This window comes from Idiotropiscis lumnitzeri, chromosome 5 (assembly GCF_059441095.1).
Source record: "Idiotropiscis lumnitzeri isolate Australia: NSW breed Sydney's pygmy pipehorse chromosome 5, RoL_Ilum_1.0, whole genome shotgun sequence".
Lineage (NCBI taxonomy): Eukaryota > Metazoa > Chordata > Actinopteri > Syngnathiformes > Syngnathidae > Idiotropiscis > Idiotropiscis lumnitzeri.
Genome location: NC_142395.1, coordinates 28,928,426 through 28,955,884, shown reverse-complemented (window position 1 = coordinate 28,955,884; position 27,459 = coordinate 28,928,426). Strand labels below are relative to the sequence as shown.

The 27,459-nt window shown below is 44.2% G+C and overlaps 1 protein-coding gene and 1 long non-coding RNA gene across 8 annotated transcripts in view; one reads left to right on the top strand and one right to left on the bottom strand.

Annotated features, from left to right (window-relative positions):
* The window catches only part of LOC148337588 (uncharacterized), a 243,301-nt gene that overhangs the window by 184,493 nt on the left and 31,349 nt on the right, over nucleotides 1-27,459 (bottom strand). The window lies entirely within an intron of this gene.
* Nucleotides 4,928-27,422, top strand: sema6d (semaphorin 6D). 5 transcript variants are annotated; one of them, XM_088295964.1, is made up of 21 exons: nucleotides 4,928-5,129; nucleotides 5,879-5,925; nucleotides 11,808-11,985; nucleotides 12,899-13,010; nucleotides 14,044-14,104; nucleotides 14,324-14,386; nucleotides 14,488-14,589; nucleotides 15,522-15,612; nucleotides 15,894-16,013; nucleotides 16,276-16,364; nucleotides 17,715-17,932; nucleotides 18,048-18,179; nucleotides 18,724-18,879; nucleotides 19,846-20,019; nucleotides 20,340-20,480; nucleotides 20,734-20,811; nucleotides 20,895-20,953; nucleotides 21,713-21,769; nucleotides 22,229-22,411; nucleotides 23,229-23,470; nucleotides 23,635-27,422. In XM_088295964.1, exons 3-21 carry the CDS (start codon nucleotides 11,853-11,855, stop codon nucleotides 24,757-24,759), a joined length of 3,336 nt encoding a protein of 1,111 aa, XP_088152090.1. In that variant the 5' UTR covers nucleotides 4,928-5,129; nucleotides 5,879-5,925; nucleotides 11,808-11,852; the 3' UTR covers nucleotides 24,760-27,422. The 5 variants fall into 5 exon arrangements, with proteins under 5 accessions (XP_088152090.1, XP_088152089.1, XP_088152091.1 ...); XM_088295963.1 differs by lacking the exon at nucleotides 5,879-5,925; XM_088295965.1 differs by lacking the exons at nucleotides 5,879-5,925; nucleotides 21,713-21,769.

Below are 27,459 nucleotides of genomic sequence, written 5' to 3'. Positions count from 1 at the left end.
ATTTATTTTCACTTGACTTGGACTTCAAGTGAAGACCAGTTTTTAACCAATGCCTGAAGTGATGTTCTTAATTGTTGGAAATATCGTTATAATGGGGTCAAGATAGCACCGCATTACGAGCACATCGTTATCCATTTCATGAATAAGACAGAGGGCAACAGTATCACCGTTTTTCTCTTCTTTTTTTTTTCTTCCGCGTGTGCACGGCGATGGCCAAGCAGATTAAAACATTTAGACAGCGGATGAAATGGGATCAATAAATAATGAGTTGGAAATGTCACGTGTGTCACTTTATCACCAGCAGTTCATGTTGATGCGGTCGCTTATCGCTGGCCGCAAATTACTCACAGCGCTAGCTATGAATAAGATTAGCTTTCTCATTTTCCCACAGAAAAAAACCCCAATAAATAAAATGACATGACTGCACAATTTATTTCATACATTTCCATGCATCGCCTTGAGCAAATGTGACAGTCAGCAGGATTGCATCAAAGTCATGTAGATTTGGTCATTTCCTTAAATTCGGGGCAGAAAACATGTTATGAGTGAGTAGATTCTCCTCTCCACTTATCAGCAAAATTGTCTCATCAAAAAAAAAAAAAAAAAAAAAAAAAAAAAAGAAGGGAGACGCAAACAGAAATGTGAGTAGGCAGAGCACAGGTCGTTTCACCGCAAAATAAAGTGATATTTCAGGACTATGGCCTGCGTGTTTATCACGCTGGCAGCAAAGAAACGTATCACCTTTCCATGACCTCTGCTGATGAATATATTTTCATAAAGTAGACGCCCAGTCAAATGCACAATCTGCAGGATAAACGTTACGACGACAGCTTGACAGTCATTCTGCACAGTTGCCCTTTTGCAATAAGATGCTGGACCATTTACAATGTACCGTTGACTGCGGCGCTCACACCAAGTTCGTCAAATCACAACTCGACACTGTTCCATTTGAGGTTATGATGAGCTCCACTCCGCCAGCCGTGGCATAGTCTTTCCAAATAATTATCGTAATGATTGTGGCTCAGCGTTGTTAGCCTTTACGGCCTGCCGTTATCATGTTAACATTTTATTTCAGGACAAATGCTACATTAGCATCGTTATATTATATTTCTTCGCTGATTGACGAGAATAAATCACCGTTGAGAAAGTGTCTCGTCGCACGGCATTAAGTGTTGTTCAAACATACCATTTGGGCTTTCCCGTAATCCAAAAGGCTGAGCTCTAAAGTGAGTGGCCAGATTTTTGACATGGGTGGCCCACTGCGGATTTGACCAAGTTGGGGATTTAGAGAAAATGTTCCGCATGTAGACTGGAGGACAAGGAGCCTCACAACAGGACAGCGCAGTCAGGTGACAAATGGCGCCTGAGGCCAGCCAAGTGCCAGAAATGGCCTCTTAATCAATCAGAGGTCACTCGGGAGGCTCGGTCCAGACCGCTCGCACCCTGGGAGTCGGCCATCTGATGGAACGCTCAATGCCAAAGCGCGGTGGACAATCTTCGCTTCTCGTTGGCGTGCCACTGCTTCTGCAACTGTCATTAGCCACTTTCCACCAAATGGTACAGTTCAGTGTGATTTGCCAAAATAAGATTTGGAATGCAAAATGAAATTTGAGACGGCTTATCTATTTCACTCCAATTAAATGATCGCAGGGTTGTGCTGGAAAAAGTGAGCCGTCTAAATCATTTTACGATTGAGGTGAACCCATCCCAAATCAATTTTACCGCTTTGTTAGAAACATGGTTATTTTGAATAAAACTGCCTGTTTAATACTCTAACAAACAGCCCATGTGATTTGCTAACAATTTTAATTACAAGAATCACTATGTAGCATGAATTACAAATTAGCAAAATATTAGCCAAATAGTGTCCTGGTATGCACACAATTGTGTTTTTAGTCGTTTTTGACCAATGCAAATATGAATCATTTTATTTGATTTATTGTTAGTTCAATATTCTAATGATTCATTAGCATATTTGAGGGACATGTTACACATACATGATGAGAATGTGCTCCAAAAAACAACAGCCATGGATATGAATAGATAGATATGAGATACGATATTATAATCTGAGAATATTTTTTATTAGTTTATTTTTTGTTTAACATATATACTGTCTTTTTCATCTACTGTATTTTCCGGACTATAAGACGCAAAAGCATATAAGCCACAGCAACTCAAAAATAAAAATAAAAAAATGGGGAAAAAAAAAAAAAAAAACGATATACAAGCCACAAAAAAAAAAGAAAAAAAGACAATAAACGGCAGTTTTCGATGTTTTCAAAAATGAGTTGTTTACTGCATGTACAGTTTGGTCTCTTGTTCCGGGGCATCTTATCAGTCGTTGAGACAGAAAAGAATCTATCCAACAACTTCTGACAGATTGGCGATTCTGCCACCACTAATTTTATTCCAAACACATTTCATTCCAAATGCGAGTACCGTACCCTTAACCTGTCGTGTCCTCTGATTATCTGTTGGGAAATAGTTGCAATAAAACGTGTCCCCCTGAGGTGCACTGGCCTCAAACCTGTCACCCCCATCCTTGACACATGGCCATCTGCACCGGCATTTCTGCCAGTAAATAAGGGAGTGCTGCACAGGCCGGCCCAACCTAAGGCCAAGCCCCTCGCATTCTCATCTGCCACCCCGGCGCACCCCCTGGGGTGCACCGACACGCTGCAGAGTCCCGAGGGAAACGTGAGGCTGTGATGGTAGCATGGCCCTTCTATTCTTTATCTCCAGCCCCCCCCCACTTCCCCGATCATACTGCATGCACATCACGTTACTCTCCCAGCGCCGTTTAGCCATCAACAACCTTCCCACCATGCCGAACATGAAGAAACGAATCTGCCCAGACCAACGGCGGTCGAACACTTTCACCTGTCTGTCAGACAGTATTAGCTTCTGTCATTCAATCAAAACATTACATTTCATTTAAAAAATAGGAATGCTTGTTCTAATATCAGGACTTGGCTGTAAATGTAGGGGGGAAAAAGCACTAAGATTAGTCATTAAACCCCGCTGATATTGTGTCACGTTGCCATTCCACCCCCAGTAAAAGTGCCAATTCACTGGAAAAAGGGCCAATCAATACAGCCATCAATCACCGGACACTCATCAATCCATACATCCATTCACCCATCCCGACTCTCGGTACCTACGTCCGAGCAAACATTGAACACATTGATTGATCCACCACTAGCCTCCTCTCCCACTCGTGGAGCCTCACGCTGATTCAGATCTCAACAAGAGAACCGCGACAGCACGAGGACAGAAATAACCAAAGCTGAGAAAAAGAGGAAGAGGGAGGAACGAGTGGGGGACAAAGACATGCACAAGTGTCAAACTAAGATCAGGGGGGGATCAGCAGTGCAAACTAGTGTTTCCTCTGCGAGCATTCAGATGCAGATGCAACTTTCAGCGCTCACAATGGAGGCCGTCCGGAGTGTGGGAGTGTGTATGCACTTGCGAGTGGGTGAGGACCATCACGGACGCAAAAGGAGATTCTCACACATCTGCTAACCTGCATCGCTAATGGGGTGCAAAAAGGGCCTCCATTGTGTCAGCCCGCAGACCTGGCCGGAGTCACCTGACACCTCCGATGATAACCTCACGCGCACCGGAGCAGCCCGCGTCGTTATTGTTTACATGCATGGCGCCTGACGACTATGTAAATGTGGCAGACAAGTGAATATTCAACATTGCAATGTTGACTGTGTAACAATATGTTAATTTTAATGTCTGCAGTGCTTTTGTCCTTTACCAAGGACAAATTCAAGCCCTTTCAAGATCAATGTTCACGCGTTTCCTGTGGGGGTGCTAAATTCCTTGTTTACTAAAAGTGATTTTGTAAAAGAAGTATATGCTATTACAGTACTACAAATACTTAACGAACCATTTCACTTTTATTACATTAAAATCAATCATAAAACACATTTTACATGTTGCTAGAATTAGAAATAGAGTTAGTTAAATAGAATTTTTTAATGCCTAACCTTATGGTGTTTCTTTTAGGCTGGGATTAGGCATATTTGATAGTGATGGCGAAATGAAGCTTCAAATCTGCTTCATGAACCAGTTGTAGTATTTTTGACTCCTGTTTTTTTTTTTTTACACAAGATCTCAATCAATCAGTATTTCAAGCGCATTAGACTTGACCTATTACCTATTTATGTTCTTTTTTTCCCTTTATTTTATTATTACATTGTATTGTCATGCACTGACTTAAAATTTAAAAAAATGTTACAAATTCTAACATCATAAGGAGAACGTATATTTCTTTTCAAATGTAATGTTGGGGCCGAAAGCAAATATGAACAAAGTTATTTAGTACATGCGGCTTCTGATGTCAACTCAACATCAATTGAATGATTTTGATATCATATTGATGTCGAATTGACATCAGAAGCCCACTGGGGTCATTATGTTCCACCATGACCTACATTTAGTAAATAGTCCAAAAAAGTTAAAGCACTCATTGTAACAGTTGGCATCTTTATTTTTGCCCCAAACTTTTCCGCTTCCGTCACTTTCACGGTGCTTTGCTAAATACAGGAAGGGCTTACCCCGATCTCTTCAAATCCAAACATTGCTAAAAGATGTTTTAACTGAGCAGCAGCAGCTTGAGCCTCAAATAGGCTGAAATTAGTTTTAACTAGGAGCAGTTGCTGACTTGAAGTTTGGGGGTTGGGGGTGGGGGGTGTTTAAACACAAGGGGTGCAATATGGGGTCACACAAGAGGGAGGAGGGGTGTTTTTTTTCCCCCCACCCACCCTCTCTCTTTCCCTCTGTGCCGCTGTGGCTCTTGGAAAGAGAGGAAGGAAGCCAGGAGCGAGGCAGCGAGGTCCAAAAGCGAGCGAGGAGGAGAGCAGAGGAGAGAAGAGAAGAGGAGAGGAGAGCTGGGTGGTGGGGGAGGGACTGGAGCAAGAGCGCTCCTTATTGGCGGGCCGTGGATCTCTCCCTGCGTGGATTGACCGAGCTCGGGTCAAATTACACCATTTGCCGTGTCTTCTTAGTTTGTTTTTCTCTCAGTCGGGAGAAGTTGGAGCGACGCGCGATATATTCCTCGCTTTTTTTTTTCTGGGATTACTACATGTGGATACGCCATAATAAAGCATTCAGATGAGGTGAGTTGTTTTTTGTAAAAATGCACGCGTTTATTCACTTTATCGCATGAGTGAAAGTCGAATTAGGAAACGGGGGAGATCTGCGGAGGTGAAATCATGCCTCTTGTGTGCAAATAATTGTTTGCTGTACGGATTGTTGGTATACATTGTGGCGGATTTTTCTTTTTAACGGCAGGCGTTGTACTGTAACCGCGCGGTTCTGTTTGGACGCGCTTCCTTTGTAAGGAAAATTAACTTCTTAGACTCTTTGTCTTTGGATGTCACTGATTTGGTCCTGTTTTTTTTCTTTTTTTTTTTTAAATGGCCGAGTATTTTTTTATATTAAATCACACCCGAGTTGTGAAGTGGTTTTCGTAATATTTTCGACACCAAGCAGTTGGAGCTTTAAACGTCTTTCATGTTATAATTTCTACTATCATGGTTAATATTGTTGTTATTATTATTGTATAAATGTGAGCAAAGTTGTTGGGGGTGCTGCTGCGTAGGTGTGCGAGGGAGGGGACGACAATCTCGTTACTTCTCCAGAAAGAGTGCGATGATCGTGGATCTGCTTTGAGCATCAGTCGTCACATCGAAAGGGGGGGGGCGGAACCAGGACCAAAGAGTCCCATAAAAAATGTTTAGATAAAGCGAACGGAGTCGAGAAACTGGATTTAAAACAATAAAGTGCGTCCTAATGGAACTTAACATTAAGAAGAATCATGCACACTGTTTTTTTTTTCTTCTCCTTTTTCAAAATGGATTACCAGAGGAATATTCAGACACTCGGGCGGATTGCTCTGTTCATGATCTTAAGGTAGGTTTACCCTTCGATTGAAAAAAAAATCTATTCTGTGACGTTTTTCTGCTCACCGTAACATCGAAAATGAATCTTAAAATTGCCTCTTTGTAGCCGTTAGTTCTCTTTGAAGGAGTACACAGACGTCATTGGGTCGTAAAAGGGACTCGGAGAGTATTTTAACATACATTTCACTGTATCCAATTCATTTGATTTGAATTGTTTCTTATTTTCATATTAAATAATTGAGGTGACCCAACTGAACACTGGCACCCTCTGGTTGGTAATGTTACTTTTATTTCTTTGCTCATTTATTTCTCTTTACTGTGCCTTGTTTTAATTGCACGTATTGCACTTGGCTATCTCTGCCGAATAATAGAAAAGCTCCATCACTGTTGTCGCTCCTCTTGTGTCCCCTCCTCTTTGTTGTCTTTTGTAGCCAGTCCCACATGTGGACACTAAAGGCTTGTGAAAAGATTTACCACGGATGGAACTTTGAATGCCTTTACACCCCAGTTGGGACAATACAAGCGTTTGTGACTGCACTGATGCATGGATTGTGTGTGTAAAAGTAATAGAAAAAGAACCCCTCCCAAAACTAGGAACAGTACCACCCAATGCATGAAATGAATTCAAGTAGAAAAGAAATACAGAGAGGTTTATTTTTAGTGGATTGATGGATGGGTGTAAAGTGCGAAATTATCTGCGAAAATCTGTATCATCCTAGGTTTTGCAGGAATTAAGACTAGGATACGATCCAAAAGAGAGATCAAACTGCTTAATTCTAAATCGATGTAAGCACCTGTAATGCTGAAAATATCAAAACATTTTTATTCTTGTTACAGTAATTCTTTGGCAGAATCATGTTGCTATAGTTTTGACAATCCCAAACTTGATGTTGACCCAAATACTTGCCGGGGTTGAACATCGGAACCAGCTGTGGGCTGGTTGAAAGCTCGGCTCATTGCTGTGCCTCAACTCACCCCCACTGGCCACCGGGTCAGAATTCAGCGACCAGAACGGCCACAGTTAACCTCCACTACAGCCAGCTGTAACCAGAACTGCCAGCAATAAAGCTTTGGCTTCTGTGTTAACAACCTCATGGACGAGCCAAACTGCAGCTGGAAATCGGAATCATCCAGTCTTTAAAAGGAGTGAGTGATAAAAGTTGCACCAGTCAACATGTTTATTTGCTTGGCTTTGTTCCTTCAAAGCCCCTTTTTGGTAGCCCCCAAATGTGCTCTCCTGTGACCGGGGGTGGGTCACCATTGTAATGGCGTTGCCAAAGCCCCCCTTTGTGTCACGGTCACACCTGCAACTGGGCCCTTTTGTGCATACTACTGCCGTGTGCAACCTTTCGCCTGTTTTACTCTTCCGTTTGCCCAACAAAAGGGGGGGGGGTGCTCCTTCAAACTTGTTTACCCAAAACCCTCAAAGGTGAATCCAGGTTGTAGTCGCAGTTTAGGGTGACTGGAATTAATAAATCCATAATTTTCAGACGATAAGGTACACCTGTCTTTATAAGCCGCAGCAACTCTTAAAAAAAAGATGTACTAGCCGCACCAGGCTATAAACCGCAGATTTCTTTGTTGAGAAAAAATTGTTTACTGCATGTATGGAACAATTTTGTACTGTGAATGGACATAAAGGTACAAAAATAGATTGTTAAAACAGTGCCTATTAACACAGCAACAACTTTGCAAATTAAAACAGAACAGACCAAAGAGAAAAAAAACATTGAGATTTATTTAACGTATTTTCTGAACTACTGGCAAAAGAATAATCCACAGAAAAGCCGCACTGTTGTTTTAGCCGCATGGTTCACAATCTAGGAATATAAAATAAAGGGGTAAGAATGCCATCAACTGGGCAAGTCTCACGTGAGGCTGCATCGGGACAGCTTCCTTATTTAAGATGGAAAATAATAAATCCAACTAGGTCGTGCTATATCTGCAGTTCGAGCTTTCGACCAAAGATGTTTCCCTCGGTCACTTTTTGATGTTTGAAGTAGACAAAAAAAAAAAATGCTCCACAAAGGGGTACATTCTTTTGCTGCCGCAAGTAAAGACGGTTTGGGATTTAAGTGCTTGCGGCAAAGCACTTGGCCAATGGGAAACCACCTTCGGATGCAGCTACAGATGCACAGCGCTGCATTTTGTTGTCTGATTCATATTTTCATTTCGAGGTTCATTACTGCCAGCGCTCCAGACGAGAAACTGCAATTGAATACGAAAAGTTTGGGAAATTGTGAGCAAAATATCGGAAACTGTGTGGAGTGACAATTTTTTTTTTTTTTTGCGACGCTTCGGCATAGCTCAGCGGGCAGACATCAGGCGTGGCCCGCCTTTGTACTTTATTTTGAAGACCAAGGGATGATTTCATTTTGAGGGGGTTTAAATAGCTCCAACCGGACTCGTAAGCATACCGCTTCCCGAAGTGGGGCCCGATTATTTCCCCACTGGGATTATATGCACCCATCACATTTCGAATTGAGGCACGAAACGCCACACGCCACTGTTGCTTGCCATCATTTTTTTTTTTATGAGCACCAAATCTGACCATCCCATCAAAACGGCATCCAACGGTGGTGCGGTCGAAGCGAGGTGGCGGCTGACATATGCCAGCGAAAGTGCAGCTCACACAGAGAATATGTGTTAATCTGTCATTTTAGGCTCATAACATCAAATCCTCAGCTTTAACTACCAGAATTGGGCTAGAGACCCCTACACCAAATCCACCCCCCCTTCTCTCCCACCCCCCCACTTTAAACACCATGAGTTTGAGCCAACAATATCAGCGGGGTAGTGCGTGGTTGCGGGACATTTGAAAAGCCTGTAATAACAGAGGCAAGGCTGAATGGCAGCGAGTTGCGTGACAAGCCCAGCGTCTCTGGGCTTGTTTGAGGCCTTTACGTACATGCACGCCACACACACTAACTGGAGGGCAGGAACCAGAGAGCGCAAAGGAATAGTCAATAGAAAACATTCTGGGCTCGCGGGAGAGTTCCAAGTAATTTTAGTTTGCTGACCTCTGAGTGTCTTCTGTTTTTTTTTTTTTAATTTAAGCCATTACCTCTAAAGTACAGGAAAGACTATAATGGTGCTGAGTAGTGATGGGAAAATGAAGTTTCAAATTTGCTTCATGAACCAGCTGCTATATTTTTGAGTCCACTAGATGGCACTGTTGCTTTAAATAAAGGGTTTAAAAAATGGCGATTCAGCTCAATGTTGGACAGAGACTGCCATCTACAGGAGTCCAAAAATACTGCAACTGTTTTATGAAGCAGATTTGAAGCTTCATTTGAGCATCTCTAGGGCTGAGCTATAGTTAATTTCCCGTTTAATTGCCTTTTTAGCAATACGCTCGGAGAAAGTATGTCTTCTGTTACCTGTGAGCACACCCGATCTTGGCTCTGATGCAAAGCCTTCTCATTTCGAGTTGCTTCGTCTCAATTGATCTGCGAGCCGGCATGGAGATTCGATGTTGTCCACAGTGGAAGGAAATGCTCCAGCGGGATGTGTTCGATGCACACCAGCCTATTTGACCCGAGACAAACTATGTAGTTTGTCAAAAACATCCAACTAATGGAGATGAAGCACAGCCCGTTTGAGGTCTCGCATTACTCATAATGACTTTGGTGTTTGGAAGGCCACAGCGTCCCACGGAGCACACAATTGCCACCATTACGCACCGTGAATGACTAAAACACACTTCTAGAGCGGTCCATTTCAGCCTCACTTCAATCTCTCGCGGGTGACACACTATAAGTTACCAAACTGAAATTGGATTATCAGGGCTTGGAAAAATGTGGTCGCTTAATATCAACATGGACTATTCGAGGCACTTGAGATGACTCAAACACTGGGTGTACACATGGCGGGGGGGAGCTGGCATGCAGATGGTTTTGTTGGAGTCGGTCGGCTTTTACGCTGATTTGCTACTTGCGCACTGAATTTAAGTGTAAAGCGGGCAGATTTGGAGCGGTTTCCACATGACTGTAGTTGAAACAGTGATATTGTCTGCCCCGCTTCCTGTATGGATCAATCAAAGCACTAATGGCCTGGCACTGACAGACTGGAGCAGGTGTGCTTTGGGGGCTAATAGAAAAATGAATCATTACTGTTTGTGCGTGCGCACATGCGTCGCTCTTTGAGACGCATTACGTGAAAGCATGATGATGTATGTGCTCCCAGTGTGCGGATCCCAGCATGCTCCCAGCTAATCTATGCCTTCGCCTGTGTGACGTCTCCCAGTAAATTGTTTATATCCGTTCAGGCTTTGCCCACATGAATAATTTGTTTGCCTTATAAATATTTGAAATGTACACTAATCATTCAGAGCCACAGCCTGCCTCAAAAGCCCTCCTCAACACATTTCGTACACATGAATACTACCTACAATACATTATATCCATCTGCTGTCGTATTAGACATACTGCATTAGGATGGAAGGGGGACGAGGGGGGGCTCAAAAAAGGGGGGGAAAAAATATACACCCACCGTAATGACTCCAATGTCAAAACAAGCGAGCGTGGCTTTGTCCTCATAGCACAAAGATGGAGTGAATCACTGCAGTGCAATAAAGCACTTTGGCCCCAAGGACAGACTGCAGCAGTAAGAGCTAACAGAGCGCTAATAGAAGTCAGCTAAGGTCGCATGAGATGGTGATGAAGTTGCAATGAGCTGATCAGCCATGAGCTTGGCCCCGGACAAGCCAATCAGAGCGCAGATGTACAGAAGCAGCAGGGCCCGCCGTGCTTCTAACAGAGCGGACTTCCGTTTCACCAAACACACACTGAGACACCACGCCGGACTTTTGGCTGACCTTCTGCTAGTTAACAGATGCAAGGGAAGCTAGAATAGGAAATTTCCTGCTCGGCCACCCACCGATGCTCACGGGAGGGGCAATGTGTGTGTTACCCACGGCCACAACATGCAAGTATGCTAGCTTTGTCAAATGCAATCAATCAATTGACTCAAGCTCAAGACACTGCCAAACAACAAAATACAGTAACAAGACACAAATATGTAGTAGTGATAGACCGACTATCGGGCCGATATTTGGCATTTTGCCGATTATCAGCATCATTAAAAGCCGGTTTCTTTTGGCTCGCTCTGCTGTGCTGGTGGCCCTGCCTGCAGAAGCAGATTGGCCCGCCCACAGCACCACCCGATTGTCTCCTTGTGTAGTGGGTAGCAGCCAATCAGCAGTAAACTGCCTGTTTGCTTTTTCACCTCGAGTCACACGCACTACAACAGACTTTGCCGAAATTTTAATGTCAGTCTACTCCAAACTCGCAACTAAAAGAAAACCATTTGCCATAGTAAACTTTAAAGAGATTTTTTGGTTTGTTGTAATTGAACTATAAGACAAGCAGCTCCGTGCACTTTTTGTTCGACTTTTTAAATTAAGTTGTCTATTTTCTAAGCTCGAAAAAGCTTTAAATCACTAAAGTTGTTTAATAAACATGTGCTTAAAGGCAATTAAACTAAGACAAGTTTTGGAGTTGCTTTCTAAATTTTGACATTTTACACCTTTTTTCAAGAAATGAATATCGGCTTGAAATATCGGTTATCGGCCTCCACGACTACTAATAATCGGTATCAGCCCTGACAAAAGCATATCGGTCTACCACTAAAATGTAGTGTTTGGGAACCATGCTGTGAATAGCAAAAGTCTGAGTAAATGCTGACCCAGAAGGTTTGTAATAGAAAAATAGTAGAAAAGAAAATGGATGGCGAGATAATGCTTTGTTGTTTGTTTTGATTGCCTCAAAAGTATTCATTTTAAAATAGAAGTGGCTATGCTACTGTATCTTTATTTTATTTTATTTTCAGCACTCATGCTGTACGTTTGCAACTTTTATTAACAGAGGAATGTTTTTTTGGGCCTGTCTCCAGGTAACATCTCCGCTAGTGTGAAACAGGAAGTGTATGTGAGCAGCCATGGGCCACCGAGCCGCACTTCTGCTCCGTGAGCTGCTGCTGCTGCTGCTGCTGCTGCTAGCAGCCTCACGCACTCTCCTCGCAGTCAGCTTCCCCGAGGACATTGCACCCCTGGATGTCGTTGACGCACACTGTGAGTTCACACGCACACACACAAACACACAATCTCGGCAGAGATGAGTCGCGATTACAATGACTGCAGCGTCACTAAAAAAATGCAACAGCGGATATATACCGCGTTATGTACATATTGTGGCATGGTGTCTTTATTTCAGTGCTTCTCAAAAAGTGGGGCGGGGCCCCCTGGGGGGCAGGGGCAAAGCTGGGGGAGGGGGTGACCCTGGGGAACATGATTTTTTTCCGCCGTACTACAATAAATTGTAATTGCACCTCCACTCCAGTAGTTGGCAGTGGTGGTCTCCTTGCCCGTTGAGCGCAGCGAGTGTTGACTCGACGGTGTACGTTGGTTTTCCAACGAAAATGCTACTATTTAGAGTTGCGGCAGAGAGTGGGTGGTGGGGCGGGTGTGTGAATTGTTTTCTTCTTGCTAGGTGGGGCGTAACTTAAAATAATTGAGAAGCACTTGTTTATTTTATTGATGTTAAGAATATACCCGATACAGACCCATAGCGTTGTGTGTTGCGTTGTTTCAATTAACGAACTGTAATATCCAGCGACAAAATGCTCAAACAAAACTAATTACTAAACATTCTCGTGAGGAATAATAACCGTCCTCAAATTGAATTTAATGCACAGTAATTGCAGTATGTAAGTCGAGTGGCACTCAACGGAGCGCAGCGCTCCATCAAGGTTGACCAATCCCATTGTCATTAACGTTCTTGCATTTATACACTTCAAAATTAGAAGAAAAAAAGGATAACAATCTGACTTGGCCCATTACACACCACTCGTACATTTGGAAGGAAATTACACCTATACACCAGCACGGCCGCCAAAACAATGAGTCACATTGAATCCGATTTGCGCACGCGCAACATGCCAAAATGGTTCCTATCTAACAACGCCATGCGTGTGCACGTTTGCAGTTTCACGGCGGTACCCCGTGTTCAGAGGCAGGCCCTCTGGCAACGAGTCGCAGCATCGCCTCGACTTTCAGCTGATGACCAAGATACAAGACACGCTCTTCATCGCTGGCAGGTATACGGAACATTCTCCTTCACACATCTACCCACTCGCATCTTGGCAAGTAAACAGTGGCAGGAGAAGGGGGGAGGGAAAGCTCTTAGTGTTATTGGATCCGTTGCTTGTAGGCCGCCATCTGATGTATATGGCCGCTATTGATCCAGCAAAAGCATCTATCAACCCAGGCTGATGCGCCGTCAAGAGATTTCTTGGCATCGCGACGTGTCGTTTTAGAATTTACGAGCATTGGGATTCATTTTAGCACCAGCCGCTAGTATTGTACCAAGAAATCACCTTGACATCTCGCGTATCGACGCCCTCCAAGCGTGCGCTCCGCACCACTACTGGAATCACAACCATATGCGTCACCGGGCGGGGGTCAGGTAACTCACGCTGCCGGTTGTGGGTGTTCACGCATGTTGGTGGAACGTGAAGGCTATTATTGTTCCCGTTCGGGTGTTGCGCGTTTGTCATAACATCGTTAAAACAAGAAGTGATGTCATGCAAAGTACAGAAGATATTCAGGTTTAAAAAAAAAAAAAAAAATGTCCACTCAGGCTGAATTCTCAGTCTTGTTTTCTTGTTTACTTGAAAGACAAGCCATTACGTTATTTTTTTGCTCCTCTTCGCCAACTGGGGAGGACTGCTCGAACTGAAGATCTCATGTTGCCACAAAACCGCAAGTTGTGTTTTGGGAGGCAAGTGAGTTATACGCGAATCAACAACAGATGTGATTTTCCTAGGATGAGCGCATCCCTGAACCAAAACAAAAAATAAATAAATAAAAACAATCAGGAAAACGATGCAGATGTGCTGTTCACTATGCACCAGTGTCCCTGTAATGGTACACCATGAAAAACAAGGTGTAAAATTTGACGTGGCTAATATCAAAGCACATTTTGTGCAAATGATTAGTTCTTTAGTATTTGAGTTTTTAATATAAACGCTGGTTAAGTCCGAGATGTGCAATTTATTTTTGGTCATCTTTTCGTTGTATCATTTGTCGTGTCGCTTCACTGAAAATTGCGTGCTACGTTGCTGTCCACAGAGATCAGGTGTACCTCGTGAGTTTGAGAGAATCCTACCGGAATGAGATCATCCCTTACCGGGTAAGATTCTTGCCACAAGCTCCTCATTTAAACCACAAGCAGCCATTCATCACAAACCAGGCTGGTTGTAAAATGAGAGAGTTGAAAGGAGAGACGCGCGTGTGTGTGTGCGGCGCGTGTGTGTGCGTGCCTATGCGTGTGTGTGTGTGTATATTCTTGTCAGCGCCCATGCATTTGCATGCGAGACGTGTGCTAATGCTTCACATTTTGGTTCCACAGAAGCTGACATGGCGATCAGGCCAGGCAGACAGAGAGATGTGTGCCGTCAAGGGAAAACACAGAGTAAGTACAACAACTATAAGGCGGCCTCGCAACAGGTCTTTTAGTGCTACTGATGTTCTAAAAGCTAATAAATAAATCAACACGAATTTTTGTGTTTACAGGATGAGTGCCATAACTTCATCAAAGTGTTGGTTCCCAGGAATGACGATCTGGTCTTTATCTGCGGCACCAATGGCTTTAATCCCATGTGCAGATACTACAGGGTCAGTCGACAATGTTCATATTTTCAGCATTGACTCGCGATTCGAGTGACCTACAGGTTTTGGTTTTTGTCTATTGTTAGCTTTGACTTTGACTGAGCGCAAAGTTGAGGTCGCGCATAGTGTGGCGACAGTGAAGTCAGATAGCAGATAGAAATAGTGAGTCGGTTTTCAAAAACAGGCTGGAAGTAATGATGGGTAAATGAAGCTTCAAATCTGCTTCATGAACCAGTTGTAGTATTTTTGGCACTTTCTGTTCAAAATTGGGCTGAAAGCACAACAATAACCATTTTTAAACCCTTTATTTAAACCAACAATGCCACCTAGAGGACGCAAAAACACAGCAGCTGGTTCATGAAGCAAATTTGAAGCTTCATTTTCCCATCACTAGCTGTAAGCTCTTTATTACCACTCCCATTTAACGTTTGTCAAAGTAAACATTAAATAAAGAAAATTACACGTTGCGTATGTTCCTTTCCGTCCGCTAGATGACAGCTAATGCCAACACATCTACAGTCATTGGAAACATATTTTATTTTAATTCTATTTAATTATAAAACAGAAAACATGGAATTCCTAAAAACACTTTTTTGGTTGGTACAATGCTGTTGCTGCTTGAAGAAAAAAAGTGCGCCAACAGGTCGTAAATTGAACTCTTATGAGCAATTTTTTTAACAGATAATATAACTAAAGCCACAGTCATATTATTTATCCTATGCGATGTTTGACTAATTATGAAAATGATAAAAAGTACAACATTATATAGTGTGCTATTTTTCCTTGTTTTTTTTCTTAATTTTCCTTGAAAAATTTGGCTCGCTAGACAAAATAAAAAAGGACCAGGAGGCAGCCGGTAACCGGAAAAAAATCTCGCGGGTTATTCAATGCATTTGACTGAATTCCGTGTCCATATTTGCTCTGGCGTCTTTGTTCAGCTGGATAACCTCGAGTTGGATGGCGAGGAGATCAATGGGCTGGCACGGTGCCCATTTGACTCCAAGCAAACCAACGTTGCCCTTTTCGCAGGTGAGGGTCACACACACACGCACACGCACACGCACACACACACACAGCCGCCGCCTACGCGCGGGAACGCAAAAGGCTTTTTGCGCACACAAGTGCTAATGTGTTCCTCCTTTCGTTCTCATTATTACCTCTGTGTTTTTAGCGCGGTACAAATATGCCTGCAGCTAAAGCAAGTTGGGCCAATTAAAGCTTTTAAATGAAGAAAAAAAATAAATAGCACACGAGGCGTGTTGTTGGACATCTTTTGTTGACTCGCGTTTCTTGTTTGTCTTGTTTTGCAGAAGGGAAACTGTATTCCGCCACGGTGGCTGACTTTCAGGCCAGCGATTCTGTCATTTATCGCAGTATGGGCGATGGATCCGCCTTGAGGACCATCAAATACGACTCCAAGTGGCTTAAAGGTAAGCGGGCACCCTTTCACGACGTCTTTAAGTTGCCTCCTTTCTGGCGAGAGCACGGCACGGCGTTCGTCACAGCTCGTGATGGAGAGCTCTCCTGTCTTGCCAAACTCCTCGGGGGATATGGCCTGCTCCCTCTCAGGCAATCTAGGTCACCCCCAGTCATATACAGCCTTGTACAAATCCCTGAAATATTCAACATGCACACTGGTGGTGACGATGCAAAAATACTCTTCTCAACTCTCCGCTTCTGTTTCTCCCTCAGAACCTCATTTCCTGCACGCAGCCGAGTACGGGAATTATGTGTACTTTTTCTACCGAGAGATTGCGGTGGAGCACAGCAATCTGGGCAAGGTAAGAACGGTGCAAAGGTGGCGTTTTAGTACAATGCATCTTCCGGACAGATTCGGTATCCCAAAAAGCGCCTCAATTGGATGCATTTCGGATGCAAATAGCCCAAGTGGCGCTGCCCGCTCATGCGCTTACAGTACACCGCATGAGAAAACTGCTGAATTTTCAACAGTCTGGGTTTGCGTGGAATGTTTGCCTGATGTAAAACCGTTTCACAGCGAGAGGATTTTATCTCCCAGAGAATGCTCAGTCAGTCTCCGCCTCTCTCCCTAAGCTAATGCGGGGGAATTAGGATGTTCTGTGTTCGATGCCAGCGTCAGATTTGACCAAGGCCCATCCTGAGCTGGTCGGGTTGACCGAGCCCGGAGGCCAACATTCTCCACCAGTTTCCACGTGATCAAATATTTCAATCTTGTTAATATGCAGAATTGTCACTACGAACGATGGCTCGAGTACAGCCGCCCTCCAAGCCTGCTTCATGATAATGGCACTGTTGGTTTAAATAAAGGGTTTAAAAAAAATGGCAATTCATTGTGCTTTCAGCCCAATGTTGAAATGAGAGTGCCCTCTAGAGGAGTCCAAAAATACGACAACTGGTTCATGAAGCACATTTGAAGCTTCATTTACCCATCACTACTGCATATATCAGTCGCACTCAAACTATTCTGGCTTGTTTATCGAGTGTGACTGCTAAATAATGCAACACGCTGAGGTGAAACTGTTACTGTACCGAATGGTTTTAACTTTTGTGTGTTACAACACCAATTTTTGCGGGGAGGTTTGTGGTCGTGAGTTGTTAATATGAGCTCGCAATTTGGAGTTTGCCTAAACAACGTGGAAAATACTTCAAATAAAAGTACATCGATTCCAGGAAATGAATGACAGAGTTCTTTTTGGTGCAAAAACTAAGCAGCGGTATAAAAACTGAGTTCAACCTCATGTGCTTTGATAAACCATGGCCAACATGGTTTCCCCCAGTTTTATTTTTTTTTTTAAACAATTTCACTTGTTGAATATTAAAATGTCTTGCATTGAACAAAGAGATCCTAGCAAAACAGGCTGACGGGGGAAAAAAAGGACAAAAAAGACAGACTAGATCTGCACTCGCGCAAACAAACTTGGTTGCATCCGGGTGACTATTTGATGTGCTTTTTAATCCGTGGCCTGAGCGCTTTCCACGTAAATTCGTAAGGCCTAAATAAAAATGTGTATCTTCGCTGTCCGTGTTGAGTTGCAAACAGAATGGAGAGATGCATTATTTAGTGGCCTGAAAGTGTTTTCAGCGACATTCACTCCGCTGAATTCCACTTCCTCCCGCCTCTTATCCTCGCTTAAACTCTCAATCCTTTTTAGGTGGTCTACTCCCGCGTCGCCCGCATCTGCAAAAACGACATCGGCGGGTCACAGCGCGTTCTGGAGAAGCACTGGACGTCTTTTGTGAAGGCGAGACTCAACTGCTCCGTGCCGGGGGACTCCTTCTTCTACTTTGACGTGCTTCAATCCATCACTGACATCATCAACATCAACGGCGTCCCGTCTGTCGTGGGCGTGTTCACCACTCAGATGAACAGGTGGGCTCGTGACTCTTTATGGCTGATGGATGGACTCATTTCGAGGATGGCAGGAGGCAATATTGAGGTGAAGCATGGCCATTTAATCACGGCGCTTCTTCTTCTTTCTGCGCAGTATTCCAGGGTCAGCAGTGTGTGCGTTTTCCATGGCCGACATCGAGAAAGTCTTCCACGGTCGTTTTAAAGAGCAGAAGACTGCCGACTCCATATGGACGCCGTTTCCAGAGGAGAAGCTGCCCAAACCTCGGTAAGGATCTTTGGAACGCGACATTCAAAATGGGATGGGATAAACAATGAGCGCGACGTTAACGTGGCGCATGACTCGGCGGCTGCTCACCAGTTGTTGTGTTTTCCTCAACCCTTTCTTCTATTTGGACCGGCGAAATCAAATATGGTATACAAGTAACAGATCAGGTTATTAGCTGCAACCCAGCACACACGTTCACCATCTGCTGACGATTAAATAATTAACGTGGCATATTGAACCTGTTTATCGCACGTACAGTAGGTCTATTTCGAGGCATGCCCTGTGTCCAAGACAAAAAAAAAAATTCACAAAGCACCTCATTTCCCAGGTGAATCATTGCTGGAGGATAACCATGCATATTATGCATATTTAATGTTTCCGACTGAGGCCTTTTTTTTTTGGTGATCTAATAAGCACCTGCTCCCCAACCCTTTCATTTCACTTTCACTTCACTGCACACGATGATTAGCTCCCTGGTGTGCAATGATCACGTGGGCCGCTTTTTGACCTTTTGCCCTCCGTGCATGTGAACCCTCCATTGTAGACCCGGGTGCTGTGCAGGTTACGGTCCAGCTGCCTCCTTTAAGAACTCCATCGAGTTCCCGGATGAAACCTTGCAGTTCATCAAGTCCCACCCTCTAATGGACACGGCTGTGCCTTCTATTGGGGACGAGCCCTGGTACACCAAGACGCGTGTTCGGTAAATATCTCACAAGAAAAAAATGAATTGTGCCTTCCTATAAACACGGTTAAATTTGGGTTGTGATATCTACAGAGTTACATATTATATTTCCAATGATTTTTATGGTACAAACATGGTGGTCATGTCCCGCCGTGCATTTGTAGTTCCAAAACATTTTTTTTTCTATGTTAACCCGAATGACAAACTTCGAATTATGAATACATGAAGCAGAGAGACGCAGTGAATATTTACGGATGCATTGATACCACTTTTTTCAGGCCGAGAATGAGTACTAGTACTTGAATTTAAGCACTCTCCAATACGCAAGACTAGTGATAGACCGAGATGGTTTTTTTCAAGGCCGATGATTGGTAGTCGGGGGAGGCCGATAACCGATATTTGTAGGCGAATCTGATTCTGCAGGCAGGGCCACCAGCACAGCACAGCACAGCACAGCGAGAGACAGAGACAGAGAGAGAGAGAGACAGAGACAGAGAGAGAGTATTCTGCGGCAGCTTTTAATTTATCAGCCTTGAAAGTTAAAAAAAAAAAAGGCAGATGCAGATAATCGGCAAAATGCCAAATATCGGCCCCGATAATCGGCCCGGCCGATAATTGGTCTTTCCTTACGCAATACTAATACTCAGTAATGCCATTTTGTCTTTCAAGTGTTTCAAATCAAATATTGCAAAAACCTTTCTTAAATATGGCATGTTTCACTAAAACATAATTTTTTTTTCCTTTTCATTCCATTAACAGAATAAATCCCATATGACAAAAAAATAGAACAAAATAATCATTTCAACTGGACTATTCCTAAAAAAGGATTCAAAATCGGGTTTATAATAAATAAGAAATGGCTCTTACTTGAAAGGTACTGTTTATGTCAGGCTGATGATGGTATTGGTGCGTGAAGTATCAACATTTCTATATCAATACCGGTCTGAATGCATCCCAAAAATATGTGGCTGGAATGTGTTCTAGGTACAGGCTGACTGCGCTGGCCGTGGACAACGAAGCGGGCCCGCACAAGAACTTCACAGTGGTTTTCATCGGTTCCGAGTCAGGAGTTGTCCTCAAGGTTTTGGCTAAGACCTCGTCCATGTCGCTGAACGACAGTCTGCTTCTGGAGGAGATAGACGTCTTCAACAAGGCCAAGTAAGGCATCGTGCACTTTCCACCCTCGCTGTCTACTTTTGTTTTGTTCCCGTTTTCTCTTCTCCATCTGCCTCATGGCTGAGAAGTCAGCAACTATTTGCTGGAGCTTCCTCGTGCTGATGGCAGTGTCTGCCAGATTTCTGCGCATGCGATGCTTGTTTTTTTTTTTTTCCCCCAACATCATCAGTTGCAAATATCAAATGTTAAAGGCCTGTTAAGCTATGAGAGAAAAGCTTATCCACCTAGTGATTAAATCGTTTAGTGAAAGAGTCGACACTAATCTGATGCACCCTGGATTCCGGCTTTTTCTTTTTTTCTAGATGCTTGTCTAACCACGACGATGATAAGCGAGTCCTGTCGCTGCACGTCGACAAAGACGCACATAGCCTGTACGTAGCATTTTCAAGCTGCGTCATCCGAATTCCTCTGAGTCGCTGCGAACGCCATTCTTCCTGTCACAAGTAAGAGACGCCCCATTGCACACTTGAATGTGTTTTTGTTTTTTTATTTTATTTTGCAGCTGTACGTTCGGCAGTTTTGCACCTTTGCTGTTTGGTTTTGTCCAGTAAATGTCATAAATGGGAGGATAACAACGTTGCCCTCGATACCGGGGTTAATGTTCAGCAAACCACAAATGATTACTGCGCTGTTCCCAGAATGATTAAAAGTTTCCGTGACTTGTGTGTGCGTGCGCGCGTGCGTGTGTTGGACTAGGTCTTGCATTGCATTACGCGATCCCTATTGCGGCTGGAGGCCTCAAGGAGTCTGTGAGAGGATACAGCCCGGTCTTTTGTGAGTTTCAAGCTCCAGAGTTATCACAAAATGTCTTAATTAAAGTCGAGATGACAGAAATTCTCATTTGTCTTTGTTTTCAGGACGGGCTATGAGCAGGATATTGAATTAGGAAACACGGGCCACTTGGGAGACTGTCAGGGTAAGAGTCATCTTCATGCCACTTCATCTATCCTCTGACACATAGATGATACCCTGACACACACACACACACCCACACACCCCCACACGCGAGTGAGCGAACAATACAAAGTCATCTGTACACTCACACCAGTATCCACTCCAGTAACTTGTCCCTACATACGTGGAAGTCTATGTTTGGTATTAACACACACGTCAACTTCCAGCGAGTACATGGCTACTTGTAAACTAGTGCCACAAACATGGCCCTGTACATTGAAGGTAGTGATGGGAAAATGAAGCTTCAAATTTGCTTCATGAACCAGCTGCTGTATTTTGGAGTCCTGTAGATGTCACTGTTGGTTTAAATAAAGGCTTTCAAAAATGGCAATTCATTGTGCTTTCAGCCCAATGTTGAACAGAGAGTGCCATCTAGAGGAGTCCAAAAACACTACAACTGGTTCATGAAGCAGATATGAAGCTTCGTTTGCCCATCACTAATTGAAGGATCATGCTCAGATGGTGCAAATGGTGGAGGCCTTAATAAGCGGTGGCCATTATTACAATATTTTCTTTTGAAATCTCTGCCTCGCCAAATGTACCAACTGACCATGACCCAAGCTGAACCTCAGTATTGATCAGAACCAGAGGACCTTCTTTAGAAGGATAAGGAACTAAGTGAGTGCTTCATATGTTTTATTCAATCGCACTCAAAGGGATGATACTTTTAAACTTCTGAATTCCCTGATGATAACGTATTGTGCTTTTGTAATTCTTTTAGCTTTTTTGGGCACTACTTCAGCGCCAGATTACAAATCATTTGGCGACCCTACCTCTGGTTAGTTTGATCTTTTACTCAAATGGTTTATTTTCCCCTTGAGTTCAGCATCTCTAGCCCTGTCTTGGCACCACTCATTCATTGTCATGTTTTACCAACAAAACGCCTCCCGTTGAATGCAAAAATCACCCGCCTCATTTTAACCGTCACAAACAAAAACCCATTTTCAAGGTCACATGACTGCCTCACTTCTCACTCATCACTTCCTCTCCTGATCACTCCCTCGACCCGGCATGCTCACCCACCAAAGCATCCGTGCTGTTCTGCACCAACTCCTCGTTGAAACTCTGTATCCTCTCCTTTGTCCCTATCAAATGTGTGAGAGAAAAATGTCAAAAGCTTACCATGATTTATTTACTCCAACTAACTTCTTCAAATTGCCATTGCTCACGCCTACTCACTGGGATGATGACAGTATGCGTTCCAAACCATTTGTTAACAATTTGTTTGTCACCACAGACATGGAGTTTTCATCTGCACCAGTCACTGTTCCGCCCAGTGGGCCCATTCCTCCCCCAGTACTCATTCCCACTCAGAGCCCCAGCTCTGGGCCCGGTCCAGAGCTCTTCGGCTCAGGCTTTGTGCTGCAGGATGACCCAGCCACCTCTCATTCTTTAGACTCTCTCCCAGGGGGGCAAGAGGGTAAGGCCCGCGGGGAGCCAGCCAGCATGCTGCATTGATCTGATAGCTGCCGACCACTGACGATGCACGTCGAGGCTCACATACGCAAACACTCACACCCACACCCTGGCAGCTATCTAGAATAGAAGAACGTGCAACATTCGTTGCTTTTTTACTCTATATTTCACTATTTTTCTGAGCTTTTCTTCTCATTCTAACGTTCTTTTTTTTCCCCAACCTTCCATTGATTTTATCTGCAGAATAGACTCGAGCTAACATTAGCTCCAGCAATAGTTTACCCTGGCTGGTAGATGATTGGCTGGGCCTGCACCGCCACAACCCAATGGTGGCCGCACAGTGGATGAACTAACTCTTTCAATGTCTGTGGTTACTAACAAACCTCCTGTAGAGCATCGACTATTTCAGCCGGCGGAACACAAACGTCGCTCCTATTGCTGCTTTGACCAATTTCCTGCTGGTTGATTTCTTGGTCATAAAGATTCATTCGGCTTTTAGATGATCTAACCCTTAGCCGAGCATGGATCCAGCAAACCAATCCTTCTTTCTTGAATTAACAAATCTCCAATCTGGATGGTGGAATGGACATGGATGCCTAACTACCTCTACCAATAATCAAGACGTCTTCTTTATGTGATCTATTTGCAAATGATTGGGTACTCTGTTTGAGGGGAGATCTGAGAGAAGGAACTCATGCACGGTTGTGTTTGAGCACAAACATGCACATGTCTGCCGATGAATTCGGGGGGAGGAGAACGCTTCACTGACCACTTGACTTATCTCAGCAGGAGGTTAACCCGACCTTATTGTTTGTTTGTAGGTGTGTGGGATATCCAAGCAAGTGAAACCAGCCAGATGGTCCACATGAACATCCTGATCACCTGCGTGTTTGGTGCTTTTCTCATGGGCGCCCTGCTCGCCGGCCTGATTGTCTTCTGCAATCGGGAATCGTTCATGCGAAAGCAACGGCGCATCCACAAGGATGCAGAATCTGCTCCGTCCAGCTCGGACTCGGCCGGAAGCTTCGTCAAGCTCAACGGGCTTTTCGACAGCCCCGTGAAGGTACAACCTTTTAGACAAGGCATTTGTATTCACTTCAATGCAAAAAGACGATTCCAGTGTTTTGAGTTAAGCGCCTGGTCGTGGAACGAACTAAAGTTCTATCTTGAAGCACACTTCAATGTTCTGGTTAAATATTCATACTGTTTTATTGTTCATGTGCACAGGAGTACCAGACCAATGTGGATTCTCCTAAGCTGTACACCAACCTGCTGAGTAAAGACCTGAAAACGCCCAATGGCGACACCAAGACCATGATCCTGCGGGACGGTTGTCCGCCCCCCGAGTTGGCCGCTCTGCCCACACCCGAGTCTACTCCCGTTCTGCAGCAGAAAGGCTTGCAGCCCATCAAAAACCAGTGGGAGAAGGATCACCGGAAGATCAGCGGCCCCCGCAAAGAACCCAACTCGACGGCCAAGAGTCCTCAGTTTCTCCTTCCTTCACCCGGCCCTCCCAAATCCAACTCCCACCACCCGCACCTGGCCCTGGGACATTCTCACATACCCAGTGCCGTCGTCCTGCCCAATGCCACACATGACCACCCGTATCTTGACAACGGAGATGATACTCTGCCGCATCCTTCCGAGAAAAAGCTGAAGAATCCGGACTCGAAAGGAAGTAGGAAAGATCCGAAGCGGTCGGTGGATGCGAGGAATACACTAAACGACCTTTTAAAACATCTCAACGACTCTGTGGCCAACCCCAAGGCCATTCTTCATGAGGGATCGGGGCCCCGCTCTCGGCAGCACCTCACACTGGAACCCATGGAGGAACTGACGGAACTACCTCCTCGGGTGCCAAGTCGCGAGGCCTCCTTGTATTCTCCTTCCTCCTCCTTGCCAAGGCACAGCCCCACCAAGAGGGTGGACGTCCCCTTGTCCCCCACTCCCACCACACCGACGGGCAGCCTAAGCATGGGGGGGACCTTGGAGAGGCCAAGAGGGGGCTACCAGCTCCAACGGAGTGCTTCTCACAGGCACTCCTTGTCCACCTCAACCAACGGGGTGACTATGGGGGTATCTGTGTCTCGCCAGCACAGTATGAACAGAGGGGGCTATATGCCCCCGACGCCCCCGTCCAGACTTGATTCCCACGTTGGAATGATGGGGGCCGGAATGCACTCGCCGAACCCTCCCTCTTTATCCCGGCAAAGCAGCTACAGCGGGCACGGCTCGCTCCCTCGTACAGGACTTAAAAGGACGCCGTCACTAAAGCCAGACGTGCCCCCGAAACCTAACGGCTTTTCACCACAGACTCCGCAGATGCGAGTGGTCAATAAGTACAGTTATTAGATTAGAAGAACTCCAACACGATGGCGTGAGCTCTTTGCCTTGACAGTTTTGTAGCTTTGAGCCCGGATGGCTCGGCTACGGATTGGGTTGACCCCGGTGTGTGTCTGTGTATCAACCTGAGGTGTGGTCCCCTTTAAGTGATATGCACATTGACTCACACTTCAGTCAAAAGGGGAAAAAAATTTTTAAAAAAATCACATGTGCAGCCAAAGATATTCCTCCGATGTTTTTTCATTATCCTGATTTCCATCCTGCTTGTCATACGGTGGAAATCTGTGCTTTGGAGTTTCCACATTTCGGTACACGGATGAGGGCACCCGTGACACCACCACAGTGTCCGTCGGTGTGCGCGGTACCAGGTTGGAAACAGTGGAATACTTGAAGAATGGGTCTCATTTTTTCACTGCCTTTGAGCACTGTCTTCCCACTAATGTGAACTGAACAGAGAGGTAGGCCATGCTTTTGTTTGGAAGCTGGTGCAAGGCAGCGAAGAGGAAACGTAATATTAGAAATTAGGTTTGAAATATAAACGACAACAAAGGCAGCAAGCGTACACAAGAGCGTAAATGATGGCGTGTGTTTTGACCATGTACGTTTGCATCGGTGTTGGGAAGAAAGGGTCGTGTCCCGGCAGAACACGTGTTAAGCCTTCGCACGTCATGAGCGGTGCCATGCAGACGATGCACCTTAAAAATCCATCTCAGACCTAAGTCACTGTCTGGCTGAAATGCGTCACTTCGGTCTTGTTATGACCTGATTTTAAACTAATGCCTGAACCGTTTTAGCGTCATTTTCAAAGTGTTTCAAGGTGATAAGGTTGGGCTACTTTTAAAACTGTCACACTGGGTTATATACTGGGACAGGGACTCTCAACTCACTGGGATATCCTCTTCTATACATTTGCTGCTACTGGTTTTAGACATAGCCGTGTGTGTGTTTGATGCATTTAGTGGTGTACCAAGAGTGGGATGACCCTAAAATGGGGTATGCACATCTTTTGTTTTATTGCAAAGAGTAGCCAGCAGTGATGGGAAAATGAAGCTTCAAATTTGCTTCATGAACCAGCAGTTGTATTTTTGAGTCCTCTAGATGGCACTGTGACTTTAAATAAAAGGTTTTAGCCCAATGCTGAACACAGAGTGCCATCTAGAGGAGTCCAAGAATACTACAACTGGTTCATGAAGCAGATTTGAAGCTTCATTTACCCATCGCTAGTAGCCAGTAGGTACCATTTCAAAAACCAAACACACTGTTAAGACTGATAAATTACCTGATTTCTGACCTCCACTTGCAGAAACTTTTTCTTTATGTAGCAAGAATGCATATTTTTGATTCAAAGGTATTAACTCCGTTGAGCCCTGTTGTGTGTGTGTGTGAGTGCGCGAATTGGACGGTTACTCCTATACTGAATCTAAACATTTTTTTCTCCGACAACCCTTTTGTTGATTACATTAGACTGACCTTGACATATGTGACTTTTTTTTAAGAGCTCGTTTGACCTTCCGTGTTGGTTCCAATGCCCGTGTTATCAGTACAGCTTCCCTGTGAGTGGCCAGGGTACAATCAACACAACAGTTACCAATGTGTCCCGATAAGTCATGCTGGGAATGACAAGTTTCTGTACATACAGTACCTAAATACTATAAATAAGGAGCAAGCATATTTTTAGGCAAGTGAACATGAATCTGTGCATTGTGTGCCTTATACAGTATGTTATTGGCAATGTCAATGGTTCTTGGTATGTAATTCTCATTTCCCACATAAATCATTTTGTAGGCCAAAAAGTGTTGAAAATTAACGACCTAATCACAGTTGAAAGACATTCAACTTGTGATGGGGCCATGCGCAAAAGTTTGAACCGGATGGGCATTGCTGGTGTTGACTTATGTACTCATCGGCCACACAGAGGTGCCATGCAGTGAATGTAATTTTTTGACAGTGGGATGTAGGCTGTTGAGACCTTGCACTGTGGACCAGTCGGCTCAATTCAGCACACGCTGCCCACGACCAATGTATTAGCACGGTGTTCACGCCAAAGCCCGAACCGTATTATGACGGATATCAAATTCAATTCTGTTCTGTGTTTTTTTTTTTTGGCCTGCAGGGATAACTTGAGGAATGATTTCACTTCACAATCTTCATGGGTAACACCTCACTAAAGTATCAGCTGCCTGTTTTGCCCAAAGTCACATTTTGTTTACAAGTAATGATTGTATGTAAAGAATTCCTTCCTGCCTGTCATTTAAGCAGTATTTGGGCTCCTTTTTTTTTTTGGTGCGACACCCGCAACCTGCCATACACGGACATACATTCAACATACACTGCTTAACTGCCTTGTACATTGCAATATGAATTCCTTCTTCAGTTGCAATCTAAATTGAAGCCTTTAAAATTCAGTCTAAGCTCTTTTTATGTGCAGAAGAAAAAAAAAACCGTTTTGGTCATGTCATTTAGATTTCAATGCTGTGCAACATGGCGATGCAAAGCCAGGTGTATATATTGGATCTCCAGAGTATTTGAGCGTGTAGATAATGTTTTAAAGATGTACTGTGAAAGTGTAAATAGTAATGGTCTTTGTTTCATATTTTTTGTTGATTTTTTTTTCTTTTTTTTTTAACACGGCATGTATAGTTGAAATAAAACATTACTGCACAGAAATAAAATGTAAGGAGTGGGAGTGGTTTGTTCAACTTTGCTTTG

Bases quoted from the DNA above. Each gene is read 5' to 3' on its own strand.
- sema6d (XM_088295963.1), top strand. From the start codon at position 11,853: ATGGGCCACCGAGCCGCACTTCTGCTCCGTGAGCTGCTGCTGCTGCTG. The intron at 20,020-20,339 runs GTAAGGCATCGT...CTTTTTTTCTAG, and splicing joins GACGTCTTCAACAAGGCCAA to ATGCTTGTCTAACCACGACG. The intron at 22,412-23,228 runs GTAAGGCCCGCG...GTTTGTTTGTAG, and splicing joins TCTCCCAGGGGGGCAAGAGG to GTGTGTGGGATATCCAAGCA.